This window comes from Gavia stellata, chromosome 5, assembly GCF_030936135.1.
Source record: "Gavia stellata isolate bGavSte3 chromosome 5, bGavSte3.hap2, whole genome shotgun sequence".
Lineage (NCBI taxonomy): Eukaryota > Metazoa > Chordata > Aves > Gaviiformes > Gaviidae > Gavia > Gavia stellata.
Window position 1 is genome coordinate 13,926,703 of NC_082598.1, and position 19,367 is coordinate 13,946,069.

The 19,367-nt window shown below is 37.4% G+C and overlaps 1 protein-coding gene across 2 annotated transcripts in view; it reads left to right on the forward strand.

Moving 5' to 3' along the window:
• The window catches only part of JAKMIP1 (janus kinase and microtubule interacting protein 1), an 87,628-nt gene that overhangs the window by 13,410 nt on the left and 54,851 nt on the right, over positions 1–19,367 (forward strand). Inside the window, exons 2-6 of one of the 2 annotated variants that reach the window (XM_059817382.1) lie at positions 119–613; positions 13,895–14,104; positions 14,799–14,918; positions 17,203–17,349; positions 17,929–18,069. In XM_059817382.1, coding sequence (XP_059673365.1) covers positions 119–613; positions 13,895–14,104; positions 14,799–14,918; positions 17,203–17,349; positions 17,929–18,069 — 1,113 coding nt within the window. The remainder of the gene's footprint in view (positions 1–118; positions 614–13,894; positions 14,105–14,798; positions 14,919–17,202; positions 17,350–17,928; positions 18,070–19,367) is intronic. The other variant, XM_059817383.1, reaches the window with a different exon arrangement.

A 19,367-nucleotide genomic window follows, 5' to 3' on the forward strand; every position in this document is an offset into this window, starting at 1 on the left:
CAGGCTTTGCTTTTGACTATGAGGATGAGTTTTTAATAATGTTTTAGAAAAAGCTCCCTTGAAGATTTTTAAAAGTGTGGCAGCACTTGTTAATCAATATTCTATATCGATGTTTCAGGTGGGTAAATTGAGAGAGAAAATCCAAGAGGTTAAGCAAGAAAGGGAGCAGGAGCAGCACAAGCACACTGCCTATGTTTCTGAACTGAAAGCCAAGCTCCACGAGGAGAAAATGAAGGAACTTCAGAGTGTCAGAGAGCTACTGATCCGGCAGCACGAGCAGGAGGTGGCAAGAATGGTGAAAATCAAAGATGGTGAAATTCAGCGTTTGCAGTCAACAGTCAATGTCCTGCGGGACGGGGCAGCTGACAAAGTGAAGACGGCGCTGCTGAGTGAAGCAAAGGAGGAGGCTCGCAAAGCGTTTGACGGTGAACGGATGAAGTTGCAACAGGAGATCTTGGAGCTGAAATCTGGCAAAAAGCAGCTTGAAGAAGCTTTGAACAACATTATGCAGGCGGATAAAATGAAGGCTGCTGACCTGCGCACGGCTTATCAGTCTCATCAGGATGAGATTAATAGAATAAAGCGGGAATGTGAGAGAGAGATCCGCAGGCTGGTAAGTTCATTAAGTAATGCGTGCTTATTTCAATTTATAGCAGGTACTAATATATTGCTGTATGTGCCCATAAATATCAAACCACTCTTTTGCAGTGACATCTTTCACCAGTGCTGGTTCTACAATAGGCCACTGTTTCTGCTACTTTCTCCTCCTTACAGCACAGATGAACCTTGGCTCCATGGCTAGCCCAACCCAATCCAAAGCTTTCTGTCCCACCGAATAGAATACGAGTGAAACAAGATTTCCCAGGATGAACTTTTCTCAACAGAGCAAAGAAATAGACTTTCCCTTTCCCACTTGCTCAACTATATTTCCTTACAAAGCCCCCTTGATCAAAACAGTCAGGCATGGCTCATTTGGCGATGCAAGAACACCTTTGTGAGATGGCAAAATTAACTTTTCAGAGAGCTTTTGTATTTATATTGGAGGAACCAATTGTGCTGAAACAAGACAATGTCTTTGCTTCTTCTGCATCATTATCCAGGTCATTAGATTTTAAGCATTGTTGCCCTTTTTTATTTTTTAAAATTTCTGTGTTTCTTCTGTTGCAGCAGAAAAGTTAGGGCCTAGGACAGCAGGCTTTTTTCATGCTTCATAAACCCTAGGACTTCAGCACAGATGGCAGATGACGCTGTTTGTATAAAATCGAAAACCGGGCAGTATTTCCCAACAGTGGGTGCCCCAAATATTTCAAATTATGCAACTTTGTAAAATGTAAAGAATCTAAGATGGGCTGTTCACAGTAGTACATTTAGAGAGTTCATAATCAAATGACACTTCTGTTTGGTACCATATTTTCCATGTATATATCTGATTGTTAATCTGTCTAAACTAGCAGTACAATAGCTATGCAAATAAAATCTAAAATTATAATAAGCATAATACTTATCATATATCAAGAAGTACAGACTTTAAATGGAATGAAACATCAGTTTACTTAAGAAAAATATTTTATCAGTTTGTGTTTACACAGGTATGTCCTCTTATTTTTGTATTCCTTATGAAAAATGATGGTGAGGGTAACCTACAAATATGTAATATCTGTTTAATGGTGGTGATTTTCCATCTGAGACAATGAAAGCTTTTAATGCAGTTAATATTTATGCTTCAAATAAATTGGAGGTTGATCAAGTCTCAGGGCTATCATTTCATTGATTAATTAAAGACCACTGCAAAGATTGACAACATGAGGTTTCTGCAAGCATAGTTTCTTTCATATTTTCTTCCATATTATAAATGTAAAATTTAAAAAGCCTGATTATAAACTACAGGTAACTTTAAAAAGCGTTAAAGAGGTGAGAAGGTTTTTATGTTGTGACCTGTGTTTTCTTGGATTTGAGAAGGTTAAATTTAATTAGAAACTGTTCTCTAGAAAATGGTGAGGTGAGGCATCTCAAATTCTGTCATCCCAAATTGCCCCAGTAAACACACCTACGTCGTGTCTTTGGTTGGTGTTGTAAATGAACCACTTACCTCTTCTCCTTCAAGAGTGGAAGCTTTCAGCCTGCTGTGATACGAAGAATTCATTCAGAATTATAACTGGAGCCTTACTGGGCCTCTGTTACTCTGTGCATCTAAAAAGGTATTTGGAGAGCGTGCAGATAACTCCCGTTACCCTCTCCCAGCCCCAGCGGGGCTTTCACTGGAAGTGTTCGTATCTCCCCCCCACCCCACCTCAGGAGAAGTACAGGGAAAAAATATCAGGAGCTGGTGTTGCCTTCTAGTGCCACGACTCCTTTCAGATAATGAATTTCGATTTTTTTCATCAAACTGTATGGGTTGTTTTTATGAAAGAGAAGTGTTTCTTCTAGGAAGTCATAGCAATTTAGGCAGTTGTTATTGCATAGGGCACTCTTTAAATCTGGAGCGAGGTAAAAAATACTGCAGGGTTCCTAGATGCTGCTCTCTTCCTCTGGGAGAACAAGTGGGATTATAGAATCAGATCATCAGGATATTTCCCTCTCCCCTCCTCCTTCCATTTAATTAGTGCAAGGGATGCTTGCCTTCAATTTCAGATTAACCATATCAGCTGCGGATTTTGGATACTCAGTTGGTTTAGTTACTACCCTTGTGGGATGAAAAGGCAAGGACGTGGCAGGCAGTATTATTAATATTAGCGTATTTCTATAACTGAGCTACAATTAATGTCCTTTTTTTGTATGTGTGTTGTGTTTGATGGCGCTACTAAGAAATCAGCATCTTTGGTTTAAACAGCCTAAATGGGCTGGCCATACTCTAATTCAAATTCAGAGAGAGTGATTCAGTGTCTGATTGTCTTGTCAGACTTGGCTGATTTATTTTGCATTTTTAGATCACAGGTTAGTTTTGCAGATGTATTTCGTATATATATATATTGCAGCTAAAAAAAAAAACCCAGTATTTTTACCATTGATTTTAATACCCGTGACTAATTTGAGTAAAATCTTGCAATTTTATTGGCTTGTCATCAAAAAAAAAGTAGTGAGAAAGGAAAAAAGCAAAATCCATTGTCTATGAATATATGGATACAATTACATTGTGTACATAAACAGCCATGCTTGTATTGTACAAATGCCAGTATTTTAGAAATATGATTAATCAATATTGAGATTGTCTTCACAGTTTTGAATTGAGCCATGAAAAATACCCAATAAGCCTCAATACAAACAAGACTGAATGGCGAAGATCCTAGTGCCTAATAAGGGAAAATGAAATAGCTGTTTGGCAAAAAATATAACACATTTTGTGCAGTATGAAATTATGTTGGAATTTGTCAGTTCCTGTAATTGACTTAATATAACAGGGATAGAAATGTTTTCATTACTTTAAGGAATGCTTGTGAACATGGATTTTTTTTAAAATTTTTTTTTTCCCCAAAAAGAAAATATATTCTTGCTGTATATATGTATATATATCAGCATAATGTGCTGGCAGCTAAGAAACTGGAAGTAAAAATAGCTAATAACAAGCTGGAGAGGCAAATGCAACAGATTTTAAAAGTAAAGAGACAACTTGGAGAATAAGGTAAGAAAGTATGAACAGCTATTACTTAATTTTTTCAGCCAATATTTTCTGAGTAGTTGAGTCTGAACAGTTGGACTGTTCTGTTAATGTGGTATGAAAACTATGCTGATACAGATTCAGATACTTGAAAACAGAAATAACGTTAAAAAACAGCAAATAGGAAAAAAAATCAGAAATAGGAAACTGAAAAATAATCTGCATGAAGGAAAAATGTTAAAGCCTGTTTTTATGGATCTTTTTTTTTCAAAAAAAGAATATACAAAAATCATAATTGTACTTTTCAATTCATGGACCTTTGGTATAAACAGCCCCGAAGCATACATTCAGCTGAGGGCTGTATAGGCAAGCATGTACAGAACTAACTAACTGCATCAACAGACTTCTGTTTTAATGGCGTTCTTTAAGCAGTATGTCTGGTTTCCTTCTGAGGTCTGGGCTGGTACAAGGTAAATTTAATACAAACCTGATTAATGATGAAGAGAAGTTGAGTTTATTAAGTTGTGTTGATGAAGTAGCTTAAAGAGCAGAACTGTACTACAAGAACATTTAACAATTTAATATATGTATAAAAAAGTACAGAAAATAACAGTATATTTCAGCCAATTTTTCTTGGGCCTCAGTTAAGCTTGTTATTTAACTCACTTATTTGGTTTTAACGTCAGGTTTAAAGTTAGTTTTCGGCAGTAAGTAAAGTTTCTCTTGCCTGAAATTGCTGAAATAGCATGTTCAAATTGTTGGTGAGTTTTGGCAAGAGACCAACCTTATTCTGTTATCAGCACAGTTCTGAAGGAGCGCATGAATATTAAATATATCATATTAGTTAGAAGTTACATACATTCTGGGACTACCTGGAGACAGGTTTTAAAAAGGACCTTACTTTGCAAAGCACGTTTCTCTAGATAAGCATTTTGCAGAGATAAGAACAATGGACACTTTACAGTGCTTGATATTCCTAAACAGCTTGGATTGAAATAAATTGAAAGACTTATTTTACTTTAATGTAAAATAGTACCAGTTTTCTTAACCACAAAATCAATGTAAAAGATTCCACTGATCTTATTGGGTGCACAATCAGATCCATGTTTGAGAGTGCACACCATACACCAGATGAATTAAATTTGCTTGTTTCAGTTGTATTCTCAAATAACCTGGTAAGAATTGTCTAAAGGCTAATGTGACATTACTGCAGATTCATACTTAAAAGGAAAAAAAATCCTTTTGCTGTTAGTAGAATCAAAGTAAAAGAAATTGTTTTCAGGAGTGATTTTCAGAAGTTCCCGATCAGCCATGATTTATGAAGATATATGCACTACTTAAGTGTCCTTAGTCCAAATGATCTAGTTGCATAAATTAAAATCTCCTTCCAGTGTGGAATCTTTCTTCTCTTTGGTGTTTGCCAAATGTATGTAATGCAGTACCTGGAAGAATATGATTTAAACTAATAGATTAAGCAGTTTTTGAAGGTAAAAATCCAGGCAATTTCACTGAAACTTCTGTTGAAGGAAAAAGCACTCTTATGGAATAAGTTAGTGTACCATTTATACAGTGATTTTTAAAAATAATATTATTTCAGTTTTGTGTCTGTGTATAACACTGCATCTCATGATTTAAGTGAAGGCTTCTGAAAGACTGACAGTAACATCTTTCCAGATTTAAGAGTTAGATTGTTCCAGACCAGGACAAAAGCAGATTGCAATTCAAGTCCTTCACAAGTTGGTGTTTTCCAGGCTTGCACAGCTCTTACTGTGTTAGTCTGCCTATAAGTCCCTACTGTATTACTTAGCATTGGTATTCCATGCGTCATATATCATACAATCACAGAAAAATTTAGACGGTGAGGGTCCTCTTGAGATCGTCGGGTCCAATGTCCTGCTTGAAGCAGGGCTGCTTTGGAAGTTGGATCAGGTTGCTCTGGGCCTCCTCCAGTCAAATTTGAAATCTCCAAAGGTGGAGATCCAGTCTCTGTGACAGCCTGCCCTAATGCCTAATCACTATGAAATTTCTTTCTTCTTCCTCTTTCTGTAACCTTTGGTTGTTACCCTTGTCCTTTTGCTGTGCATCTCTGAGAAACGTCTGCCTTGTTCATCCCTGGATCCCCCTTTAGATAGTTGAACAGGTATCTGCAATTGTAATGCATCCTGCAGTCGTCTTTTTGGCTGGCTGAGCAAGCCCAGCTCCCTCACCCATTCTGTGAATGCTGTATGCAGCAGCCCCATAGTGGTCTTCAGGGCCTTCCTCCAGTTTATGGCACTTCTGCCAGTTTATCAGTATCTTTTCTTTGTGCTGGGGAGCCCAAAAGTAGCTGCGCTGCTCCTGGTGTGGTTTCACAAGTGCTTAATAAAAGGCTAAATTGCTTCTCTCTCCTTCTCTCTACACTCCTCCTGATTTGGCCCAGTATCAAACTTCAATCGTTGCAAGCTCTTACTACTGACCCATATCCAACTTGCCCTCCAGGACACTAAAGTTTTTCCTTTTTTCTTTCTTTTTTCTTTTTTTTTTCCTTCCTCCTTGTAGAACTGCCAACTTTGGTTGGCTTCCAGCCTTTTCTGTTGCAGGAATTTAAACCCTCCCAGGGGCAGGACGTATCTGTCTTAGGTGAACTTTCTGAGGTTTTTTTGGCTCATTTCTCCAACATGTCGAAGTCCCTCTGAATGGTGTTCCTGTCCTCGAGTGTAGTAGCAGCTCCCCCAGATTTGGTATCGTCCACAAATTTGGGGATGGTGCATTCCATTTCTTCATCTGGGCAGTTGATAAAGTTAAAATTTGTTATTTTCTTTGAATTTTAAGGTGTAAAATTTAGATAACTAAATAAAAAGCTTTTGCTTCTGAGAGGTTCAGCAATTATTTTTCAGTAAAACATGAAAAATAGTAGCAGTAAAAGTTTAACACTCCACCAAACCCCAAAATGACATCCTTTGCAGTGGTGGCCACTATTGTCTAATAACATTCACTTTCTCCTGCATTCCCATAACCGGGATTTTGCCATTTTAAGGCAGTGAAATTCGTATCTTTAGGTTACATTCGGCAGTGGGGGTGATGCAGAGACCTTTTCTCTCTGCAAACTTTGGTGCAGAGGGACAGCTGGCTGTTGGCAGGGGTACTCCGTGATCCTCTGCTGCCCTGAGAAGAAGGATGGAGCCTGGCTTTTCTCACTTCACTTGTGCAGTGGCGTGTATGCACATGTTCTGTTCCCTGATCAAAATCTTGAATTTTGAGACTGGAAAGCTGAGTTTTGAATCATCCAAGTGCGTGCAGTCATGCATGGTTGGGTAGAGCCTGCTGTAGCTTGCTTCTTACCAGCCGCTTAAACCCGCATGTATTTCACACACAGCTGCTGATATCAAATTGTAGGCTGCTTCTCTGGATTTTGCCATCTGTCTGAGACGCGTGTTTCAGCTACATTCCAAGGCTGAGCTAATCTCCTGCAAAGACCCTTCCACCACCTTCAACATTTTAGGACTGCAAGTAATACTTTGCCTTCCATTCTCTGAAGATTTATGCTTGTCCTCTCAGGAGCAAACAGGGCAGCCTTCCACTGGGGGCTTGTTTTTTCCTGAATCAAGCACATCTAATGAAAGCTTTTTATAGTGCAGGCTCAGCATTTTGTGTTTATTTTTAGTATTTTCTAAGGACCCTAGGGTAGGTAGGTCACAAATCTGACTTTTATATCTCTTTACAAAATATGGAACAGTATTAAAAACCCACAGAAATTATCTATTATGTGGCACCTGGACAAAAAACTCCTTAAGTTTGAATTACTTAGTCCTTCTACATTTTCCATCTTTTTGACTACTTGTTCATTATAGCTCTGTCAATGAACATTTGTAACAGGCATCAGGAGAGATCCAGTAGTAGAGGTTGTAGTCAGCTGCAATATTGCAAAGTGCTTTTGAGGAAGATGTGAGAAACCTCCTATCAGTAAGTTCTGGAATTGTCTGCCCATATGGTGTTTCTTGTATAATTTATCAAAACTTTTAATATATGCCTTACTTATGAGATCTACACACTTAAAAAAACATGTGGGAAAAGCTATTGGAAGAAATTATTGACTGTTGGTTTAGAAAAATTACACATGAAATTAACAGTAAGTCTCATCTACCTGTGTCTATGACCCTTACTTCTCCACTAAAATAAGTGGAGCAAACACTTATTTAAATACATGGCCATGTCTGATGTAGAGAATGCTATACACAACGCAGGGATATTTTAATTCCTCCCTTGACGTGGGCTTTCAGCTTGGGATATTGTTGTTAGGTCTTAGTGTCTCTTTATAAATGTAAAAGGCATTAATTCCATTTAGTTCTATCTTTATTTATTTGAGTAGCATTTTCATTTTGTTATTCCTAGTAACTAGCAATCCTGTCAAGGTAGCCCTATTTCCAGTGTCAAGCATTTAGTATAAAGATTAATTCAATTTCTTCTGGAGAAGAGCACTGTAGAATTTTGTTCTGCAGTTGGCGAGGAGAAAACTTTAATAAGGATGGGTAAAGAGGAAGGTCTTACACTTGGCAATGCAGCAGCTGGCTTTTTCCACTTTGAAAACTGAGTATGTCAGTGCCTTGATAGATCTAGCTTTTAATTCCCTGGGAATTTCTCTTTCAACTTTGAGAGAAGCTAAAGTTCCCCCAAAGGTCTCTGACTGACTTTCTTTCTCTGTAGCTATTGAAGTGTGGGATAATTGGCAGGGGGATACTTTTTCCAATGGTTGGCTTGGTTTTCTTTCATGTTCGATAAATATTATTAAACCACATATTTCTGCTCATTTCTTTTAGCTGTTAGGAGGCGGTTAGATACCTGTTCTTAGGAAATGGTGTAATTTTGACACAGGCTATAAGTGCTAGCTCTTCCTTGATATAATGCAGGTAATTGCTGTGTTCAGCACCTAACATTTGACAGCACAAAACCCATTAATTAGGAAATGATACTTTAGAAAGCTGTAATTTTAACCAAGAGCTCCAGAGTTACTTATGCTATCCAAGGTGATTTCTCAGTAATTTCCCTCCACAGCTGCTTGTGGATGATCTTATTTTCTTTAAAATCCTCTTTCGGAGGGTATTTCTGCTACTTTTCTTCTCAAAGCATGTAATTGAAAATGTGTCCAAACCTCATGTTGCTCCACTGCCTTCCTATCACAGGCTTTTTGTACTGAATTGTACCATGCTTAATTGCATAAAGAAAAATGTGGCTTTTCTAAAATGCTTTAAAATCCATGCAAAACAGAATGTGAAAGAGTTCATGTGACGCTGTTGTACTATGTAGCTGCAAAAAGTGGGCAAATTTGTTTTAAACTGAGAAAAAATTTGAAACCAAAGCAGCCACTTGGAAGGAATTTCTGGGATAATATATTTAACTTAACATAATACCTGTGAGCCCAATGCATGGATTGGGATCTCATTGTGCTAAATATGTTGGAAGAAAGGATGGTGTCTACCCTTTATATCTTAGTGAGAGGTCTCAAATGAATAGTAGTACAGGGAGGAATACACAAAAGTGGTGGTAGGAGATTAGTGCAGTCAGCTTTCAGTTGCCACGTGTTGCTTGTCCTAGCTCCATCGTGCCACAGATGCAGAAACCTCTTACAGGCACCTGGCATGGCAGGTTCCGCACCACGCTCCCTGGACCATAAGGGGTTGAGGAGCACAGTGGAAAGGCATCTACTGGCTCAGAATACGGTCATGAATCATCAGGTGAGAACTGATCCATCCACATGTATTAGCTTCAGCTCAGTGGTGGCCTTGACATACCTCCATAGCTTGCAATAGAGAAATTCCTGCATTCTATAATGTGCTTCCTATGTCTTAGGTTCTCAGGGATTTGTTAGTTTAGGTATCCTGTTTGATGACCAGACAATAAATTGTGATCTCAGCACTGTAATTTCCGTTAAGTATTTACAGTTTTTTCATCGTTCCCTTTTGTATTTTAGATGTGTCATGGTAAAGGAGAGGTACATGAGGAATTTGAGGATGGTCAGTCAAGTAACTAAATGAATATTTGTGGAGTGTCCCTTCACGTGGGAACAGTAGCATGGGAGAAAACATGAAAATGCATATATGACAAGCTGATATTGGAGAGAAGACGTAGCAGTCTAGTATTAGATAAGGGATGAATGGACTCCAGTTAGGCTGTGAATGTCTTTTGACAGTGAGAGTGATTTTTTTTGTTGTTGTTGAATGTATTAAAAAGAAAAACAGCTTAGAGAATCCAGAGGTGAGAGTTTTGTGAAAAGAGCATCATTAACAGCAGCGTTTCCATTGGATGGTGAGTGGGCAGGACTGCGTTTAAGGTCAGAAAGAAGAATGCTGCGATGACTAAGACATGATACGAGAACTCAGGTACAAGTCTACCTGTGTGTATGGATTTTAGAGTTGATAGGCAAAAAAGAGTCTTTAGGTGTAATCAAATTGCACCTGGGAGAGAACAGAATTAAAGATGACAACTATTTTATGTATGTAAGTGGTGAGTAGTTTGGGAATGGCTCCCTAGTGATGTAAAACAGACATTAAAAAGCATGAAAAAGAAAAGAATGCTATGCATGGTAAAGTAACAAATTCTGGATGCTGTTTGGTGAATGAACATTGTAGTAATAGAATACAGGATTAAACCTTTAAACTTGAGAGGTCATGAGGGGACCGCTGATGGTTATCTCACTTAATATCATAAAAGCCAATGATATTCGGCTTGTCTACAGTAGTCATAAATGACAATTGGAAAATATCTCAAAATGTGAGTGTGTATATGTATGTGTGTATATATATACCTGTATATGTACACTGTGTGTGTTTGTGTATGTACATATATACACGATTATGTATACATATCACATATATATAGAGAGAGACAAAAACATTTATTGGAAAAGCAAACTTACATAGGTGGAAAAGTTGATGACCTTTAAGCATACAGCTTCTTAACCTGCTGAAGTGCTTCTGTACCTGAAAGCTTGTTTGTTTCCAACTCTGCCACTTGGTCTAATGAAAAATATTCCTTCTCTTTTAGACTATGTGGATTCCTAGACAATTTTGGCTATGACAGTGTTGCTTCCACAACATGTATTTGATCAAAATAGCAAGCAGCAGGGAACCCAGAATAATCTATTTTGATTTTCATTTACCTAATGGAAGATACTCCTTTCCCCACTAAAATAAAGACCGTAATACATGGTCTAATTACATACGGCTGTTTTCCTTTATGCTGCCAACTTTTTTTCTTTGTGTAACAAAATGTTCCAAGAATTCAAGAAAAGAGTAGTTCTCCAGTGGTACCGAACTGGCGTGGAGACTTTGTGTGAACTTTTACAACTATTAGAATACATAAAACTAAGCTAAGCTAGTGTCTTTTGGGAGTGGTTGACTTTTCTTCTCTAACTGTCAGCTTATGTTCAGTTTAAACCTAAAGCATATGTCTCCTTTTCCTAGTCTTGTACCTACTCTTTCTTTGCCTGCCTATCCCTTGACCTGCCATCTCTCCCACGTGGAACTGAGGGATGTTGCATCCCTGTAAAGTATTTCTCTTCCTTTTTTTTCCCTCTCTGGAGTAATTTGTACTCTCTGTTAAGAAAGCAGACAGGGAAGATGAACGTGTTTGCTCTGTAGCATGCAGGTTTGAAGAAAGATGGTAAATCTTTGGGTCAAGCATTGGGGTAAATTTAAGAAAATTGAGGCATTGACTGGGCTGATGCAGTTACATTGGAGAAATCAAGGTGTAACGGTCCCCTTGAGGAAAGGAGAATTGTATTGTGCCCTGGGCTTCTGAAACAGCACTTAAGGTAGAGGCATTACAGCTGCAGTTCTATTCATCTTTATCAGTTTCTAATAAGTTAGTTGCTTAGAAATTCTTCTTTCTGCTAGTTTGTGCTTATAAAAAAATAAGTGCTATTGCAATGCTCTGTGTATTTGTGTGTGCGCATGTGCACATGTTTACATGAGTAAGAGATTCTCTAGTGCCTACCTGTAACTTAAAATATAAGCCCAAAACAAAAAAGGATGTGCAGCCATTGCTATTATATTGCTATTTTCAATTATTATCAGTGTCTCAAAGAATTTTCTATTTGACTGAAACATGGTGTGTTTCTTTTTCCTGAAACTTTCATCACATGTAGATTTTATGGTAGAAAAAACAGTAGTAGGAAGAGCAGAGGGGAATTCTGCCTTCTTTCCTGCTATCCCCTATCCCCAACCCCAAAGCCATGCTCTTTCATGGCATTTCTTTCTAATGTGTGTAAGCTTGTGTGCTTTGATCTATGGAAGTTTGTGCGAAGGGTGACATGGGCATTTCACTAGTCACATCTGTTTCAAACAATCTGTACTGCTGCAGTTCAGCAAGTAGCAGTCGGTACTGAGATTGCTGCTTTCTTTTTTCCTCCAACTTAAACACCTATGTCATTCCAGTTACCGATTAAGTTGTGAGAATATGAAAAGTACGAAATGTGCTACTAATTGGGTAACTAAAATCAAGGCTGTCTATGTAACCTCGGTTCTTCCTTGTTAAATATATGCCTTGCATGGCCAAATTTATCTCTCAATTACATAAATGTTCAGTGTGAACACCTGTGTAATTTAAAGTGAAACTTTGTCCACAGTATTTAGTTACATGACATTTTTTCCTCCCAAGGAGTCCCTGATAGATCAGTGTGCATGACACATAGCATTCAGTAAATGAGGCAGCTGCTTAATTTTTGTCATTGCTGTTCACTGCACAGTCCCTCTGAAACCCTGCATGTTGCAAATTCTTCCATTAATAAAACCTGCATTCTTTTCCTGCAAGTCCTTTCTGGCATGCTTGAAAGTCTCACAAATCTGAATTAACATACTGGGACGTATTATACCTATTTACTGAATGAGGAATTGAGACCCAGAGACCTTCCTAAATCAGGAAACAAATCTCTGTCAGAACCAATCTCCATCGGTTCCAGTTGGAACTTAAAAGTAGTGTAGACCAGCTTATTCACTTCAAATCTGACCTTTTTATCTTCAACCATGACTTGACTTGGTTCAGCCAGGCCATCTCCTGCCACTCAAGTTCTGTACACAAATTTCACGTGCTTTGTAGACTGTGAAAGGAGTAAGGCAAGAATCCTGAAGAAGGAAATTGTATCTGATCATGTAATCTGATTGTGTTTAGCCTGTACATCACTCAGACTTAACTATAAGTTACTTCTAACATTTCCTTTTTTTTCTTTTTTTTTTTTTGGTGTAACTTGACATAAAGGACTTCTAATGTAGGGCTATAATGAACAACAAATGTATGATTTAACACGTTCATGATTTTATTTTCTTTTTTCAAATAAGACTATAGTAGTCTTATTTCCAAACTTCCATGGGTTTATGCTGGCCAAGAAAACAGTTTAGTAAACTGAAGAAGATACAGCACAGTTGCAATAAATATATTGTTAATGGTTAACATTCTTGTTAAGAAATCTGTTTCTATAGTAACTGCTGCAGATTGTCACTTCCTCTAGCATTTGGAATAGTACCAAAGTGAATTCAACACTGATGCTGTGAGGGACAAATCCTGTGAGAGCTGCAATAGATCACTGCTAGCAGTATACTTTATTTGGTATCGAGATGTATGGACAACACAGTTCAGTAACCATAGATGGTGTTTAAGAATTATTTCTTCCTACCCTTTATTCTAATGCTCTGTGTTCGCTTGCTTTTTTTCCTTTTATACAAAGACTAGTCGTCATTTGAATCTTATAGCAAGGCCACATAAAATACATAGGTATGCTTAAGATTTTAAGTTTAAATGTGTGTGCGTGCATATGCTACTAATTTTTAAATGTCTGTGAAGAGATTCACCACGTGTGATTTTCACTAATAAAGAGGGAGTCAACATGGGGCAAATGTGTATGGCTCAAGCTTTAAAACAAAGCCCAGGTGAGTTTTAAAGGTTGTATTTGTCTTATCTTGTACTAGCCCTGTGTTTCTTCTCTGAAGCATAGCGAAGGGAGTTTTCTTCTGCTTGTAGAAGTGTGTATCCTCAGATGAAGTGGATGGATTCAGTGTCTATCTGTTCTGTTTCAGTGTATGTTTGTATCTATTTTTGTCTTTTGAGTTGAGACTGCACTGAGCGGACTCATGATCAAGTGAAGGCTAGAACTTTAAGGGGAGGGGAAAAGGCTTCAGAGGAGATATATCTTCTTTTTAGCAACCATAGTTTGGCTGGTGGTGTAATTCTGAGGGAAACAGAACTTTGCTTTTGCAAGCCTGTGGATATGCATGCAGTGAACACTTGGAGATGTTACAGAAACTTCCTTCTTGCTTTATTTCTTTACAGATGGATGAGATAAAAGGCAAAGACAGAGTGATTCTGGCTCTGGAGAAAGACCTCGGTGTCCAGGCAGGCCATACACAGAAACTGCTCCTTCAGAAAGAAGCTTTGGATGAACAGCTTGTCCAAGTGAAGGAGGCAGAACGATACCACAGTAGCCCTAAGAGAGAGCTTCCTGCGGGAGTGGGGGATATCACTGAACTGATGGGAAGTCCGGTAAGAAAACTGTGTTTTCTTCAAATGTTTAACACAGGGTAGTTGCTGTCTGGGTGTTCACATTGGTTTTGTGGTTACTTTCAAAATTCTAGGAGGACTAATTCATGGTAAGTGGCCCTGCACTGCACTGTGCTGTTTCACTGGTGATTCAGAAACTCCTTGGATCTCTTGAATTTCAAAGAATGTTGAAAAATATGTGGATATAGAACTTTTAGAATTTATACTATGAACTTCAGCTGTGAACCCCATTATTTTCTTAGCTATTTATTTCATAGCTTTAGGAATTATTTTAACCAATGGCAAACAGATACTATACTTTTCAAAAACTGTGCCACGTGATTTTAATATGTGTCATATGCACCAGGTTTTCTTGCTTTTAGCTCGTAGTGAGAAATCTGGTGGGAAATAACCAGTAATGGGTGAAATTTTATTTACATAGCTTTTTTTAAAAAATTGTTAAACCTTTACATAAATTTCACAAGTGGACACTTTTCATGTAATATATTACGTAGCGTTTCCATAGGATGTTATTGTTCAGTGTTTCAGTTAATTAAAATAAGTTTTTCAGACATTGATGTAAAGAGTCTATCTTAAATTTGCACAATCCACCTGCTAAACCATGATATTAAATTTATGGATAGTAAAATACTTTTTTAAAGGTAATTTTATATATCTGTATGTTTTTGATGTAAAGGAGCAGCATTTGGATGAACGAGATGTACGGAGATTTCAGTTAAAAATCGCTGAACTGAATGCTGTAATAAGGAAGCTGGAAGACAGAAATACTCTCTTAGCAGATGAAAGAAATGAACTGGTAAATTAATTAGTAATAACACAGATGGTGACTGGGAGGGCATCTTTATGGTTAAAGATTTAATGTTGGAAAGTCAGTGTTATAAATAATTTACAAGTTGGTCCTGGTTGGCCTCAATCAACTGTATCTAAACATAACAGAGATTTCTGTAGAAATTCACTTTGTGACCATAAAAGACATGGGTGGAATCTCTCTTGTTCCAGAAGAATAAAACGTTATAAATATATTTTGGGGTCATTGTAATCGAATTGACTGGTAGCTTGCCTGTGGCACTGTATAATGATGTTGTTTAAAACATGCATAATCTATGCACTTAAACTACTATAGTAATCTTTTTGAAATTTGACATTGGTTTTGTGACATGCTTTTGCTAGCTAGGAGTGTGCTGGAGATGAAAAATCTGCTATTTCTCAAGGGAAATCTCTTAAGTAGGTGAAATTATCCTAGGAGAGTGACAGTAACTTACAAAAGAAAGGATATGACAAGAATTTTAAGAATGAATTTTATTAGCCTGCATCGCTACTTAATTGCTTGTACTGAGGTTAATGGTAAAACTCCCATTGACTGCAATGTGAGGTGAGTTTTAACAACAAGCATTTTTACACATGTTCTCTTATAATGCCCTATTTCTAGTGGCAGAAGAAAAGACTTTTCATTCTAATCAGATGGAAATTTTCCCTCATGCAACCTATGTATCTGATTCTAAAATAATGCTATTATGTGTGGTGAGGGCAGAAGGGGAGGGCACTCCTGCCATGTGTCAGTCCTATAGATGAGGGAAGCATTGACATCTTCCTCCTTGCTTTGTCAGACTTAGCTCTTCATGTTGAAATATGAAGGCTTTGCTTTATGAGAAAAGAACTTAATTTAGTTATGACATCTCAATGATTATTGGAAGAGCTAACTTTTGAAATTTTCTTGTCCAACATCTTGACTTCACTAATCTAGATTCAGCCAACTGAACAATGCTAGACTAAAATTGGGTTAATTGAGAACATAATCGTGTCTCTTTCTTTAAACTTTTCCTTTTTAAATAGTTTTGTAGTCTAAACTACCCTTTCATATGACAAAATTGATTCCTCATTAACCATTTAATTTTCTTGGGGTAAGAAGAACATGCGTTTTAGCCTGGGTATGGTTCACCATTTTTCCTACTTTGCCTAGGTGCGGAGTGTTTGTTGTTTTGGGGTCCCCCCCGACTTTTACTGCTATAGTTGCTTTTTATCTGCTCCACACTCTCAAGAACATCTTTGCTTTTTTCAAGATTGCATTATATAATGACAAGATAATTCAGCCCCCTAACCCTTTCTGTGGACACAAGTCATTCAAAACATCCTTGAAGAATGCTGAAGTACTGCAACACTATGCTTCACTGTCCCTCTAGAGGGAGGGCATATATGACTCAGTCAGGTGCTCGTCTTGATGCTTGATCTAGAGGCATAAGAAATATATTTTGGAAAAGATATGGAGAAGGTTTTGTCATACTGTGAGACAATATTACATAAAACCAGTAATATACCAGTAAGCTCGTATGATTAAGCACTGTGAAAAATAATTTTCTCCTGAGAACGAAACAGAAAACCAAATACTCAGTGAAATTATCTCAGGAGAAAGATTATCTTTTTCTCATTTCCACTTAAAACTCAGTTAACTGAAAAAACTTTTGATTTGAAAAAATAGATTTTTTTACAAACAAAACAGCTCTAGGTTTAATGAAATAAAAAGAGTGAAATATTGAATACATACAAATGCAAGAAAGGGCAGTAATTTGCTTCACACAATTGTCTAACATCATAAAACCACAGGAACAAAATTGAGCAGCTTGAAAATGTCATCAGAATGCTGAGATTGAATCTGTGCCCTCTGGCTGACTTTCTCATTGCTCTAATTACACATTAGGTATAGGGTTTTTAAAGTAGAGTAGGAAGCACTTATTCCTACTAAGGGACAATGAAAACAACTACCCTAGAGACCTAGTTGCTCACAAGCTTATATACAACAAAATTAGTTTATCAAGAAATCACTTTTATGGATCATCGTAAGTGTTTTCCAAGAGCAAAATCCAGTGACCAGATCTAGTGTTTTTGTAGACTGTACAAAAATGCTATTTCTTATTTGTTTGGACTCCTGTAGTTCTTAGTTCAGCAGTATTCTATATCAGATGCCACTTAACAAAGGAACTAAACTTTCTGAATGAGGGAAGAAGGCAAGTGAAAACACACATATTTCTTTCCTACAAGTATAAACTAAAGCACAGCTAACTTTGTTCCTTTGCCATTTGCAGCTGAAACGTTCTCGGGAGACAGAAAGTCAGCTAAAGCCTTTGGTAGAAAAAAATAAGAGGATGAGCAAAAAAAATGATGATATGTTGCAATGTATACAGAGAATGGAAGAGAAAATAAAAAATCTGTCAAGGGAAAATGTAGAATTGGTAAGTAATGATCTCTGACATCATGTTATAAGAACACATTGCACGCCGTTACTTTTGAGATGGAAGTGCTTGTCAGGCTTTTAGTCTAATACAGACATTTCAGAGTTTTAAATTCAGCCAATGCAACTGAATATTCATACTCTAAATTCAGAGTGGCATGTGCTTTGTGTTGTATCAATTCACGCTGATTAAGGAAAGGGATCACAGATAAAATATGTTTGGGGGCTATAAAAGTGTGTGATTAAAAATCAGCTTCAATAAATGCTGCTTTTATGATTAGAAGTCAGAACTGAATATGAGTACATGTGCCAAAGGCTCTACTATTTTAGACCATTGAGTTCACTTGTCTGCTAATTTTGTCTCAAACTATGTTCTTTGATTCTGTTTTAAAATATCTTATGTGAGATATTAACACATACAGAATGTATAATTTTTTTTTTGTTGAAAGAGGCCTCATGTTGTAGTGGAGTATGCACTGATGAGTCCAAAGAATTCTTGATTACTACATCATACATGAGAATTTTCCTCCTGTTCTTTATGTTTAAGGTTTTTTTTTCAATTATATTTTAATTTTTGTAGAAAGAGAAGTTATCTGCACAACCAGCGCTGAAGAGGCACACATCTTTGAATGATCTCAGCAGCACACGGGAGGAACAAGAAATTGAATTCCTTAGACTGCAAGTCAAAGAACAGCAGCATGTTATTGATGATCTCACAGTGGTAATGCTTATGACTGGTATACACACGTGCATGCACACACATCTATAGGCAAGCGAAAGATTTGAGAGCAGTATTTTAACTCCAGTTATTGTAGTGATACAGAAATAGTTCTTTGGCATTGAAGGGTTCTTGTTACTTCTCAGGTAGTGAACAAATTTCTTTGGAATGTGTATGAATCTCTGTATTATAAAATATTTACCTATTATGAGCTGCTTGTTAAAAGAAGTGTATCAGTCCATCCACCTTACTTACAAAATTGGCTGTCAACAACTGAGGAACTTGGAGAAAAGGACATGTTTCAAAACTTAACAACTGAAACATGTTGGATGTAGACCCTGGTGCAAACCCAACCACTCCCCTGATCTAGAAGTTCTCCTAACAGAAAGGAACATGCAGGATGGTATTCATTTCACCTATCTAAGCATCTCCAACTGAGCTGGCCACCCTAGCTGTCTTTATAACAAATGGAGAGAAATATGCATGATTCATCCAAATGAAGGTAGCAGCGAGTTTAAGATTGGAATTGCACAGCTGCTACCCTCTGACTGTGAAGACCACTTAAGATGATGCTCATAGATGTTTGCCCTGGTTGATCAGGACTCTTTTGCGTTGTGTTAGAGTTGTCTAGTGCTATTTAGTGCAACATATGATACACTCTTCTGGTGCTGGCAGGAATGAAATATCATCTCTGAGAGGCCCCTGCCCTCCTGGAGCAGAATCTGGAACTCAGGCAGACTATTCTAGAGTGTCTCAAATGGCACTACTGACTGCTACGAAATGATAAAACGAATTTAAGATCATTCTGTCTAAATGAAAAATTAGACAATTGGATACAACACTGAAAATAAACATAGAAGATCCAAAAAGAAAAACCAACAAGATGTGTTATTGCTCTGTCTGGAACATTGTCTCCATTCTTGGCAGTTCCTCTGAGGTTTTGACCCAGGATTTCTCTCTGTAATCAGTGCCAAAGATTGATGTCTGCATGCATTCTCCAGTGTCACAGTGTTATAAGCAGTAGAGTGTTACTCAGACACTATGATGTAGGGTCTGATTCACAGAGCAATGCTGCTTTACTTTCCAAATACAACTGTACAGGCAGGGTCTATGTAATGATATTAAATTCTCAGTATATGGCAGATATAACCTCACTTATACTTCAGTGTAAAGTGGGTATGAAAGGTCTCTCTTTTTACTGTCTCAGTCAGTAATCTGAGGAAATATGTTGTATCCTGACTTTGGTCAACTAGTATTTACTTGTGTTTAGTGTGAAAGTAAAATAAATAAATATTTAAAAA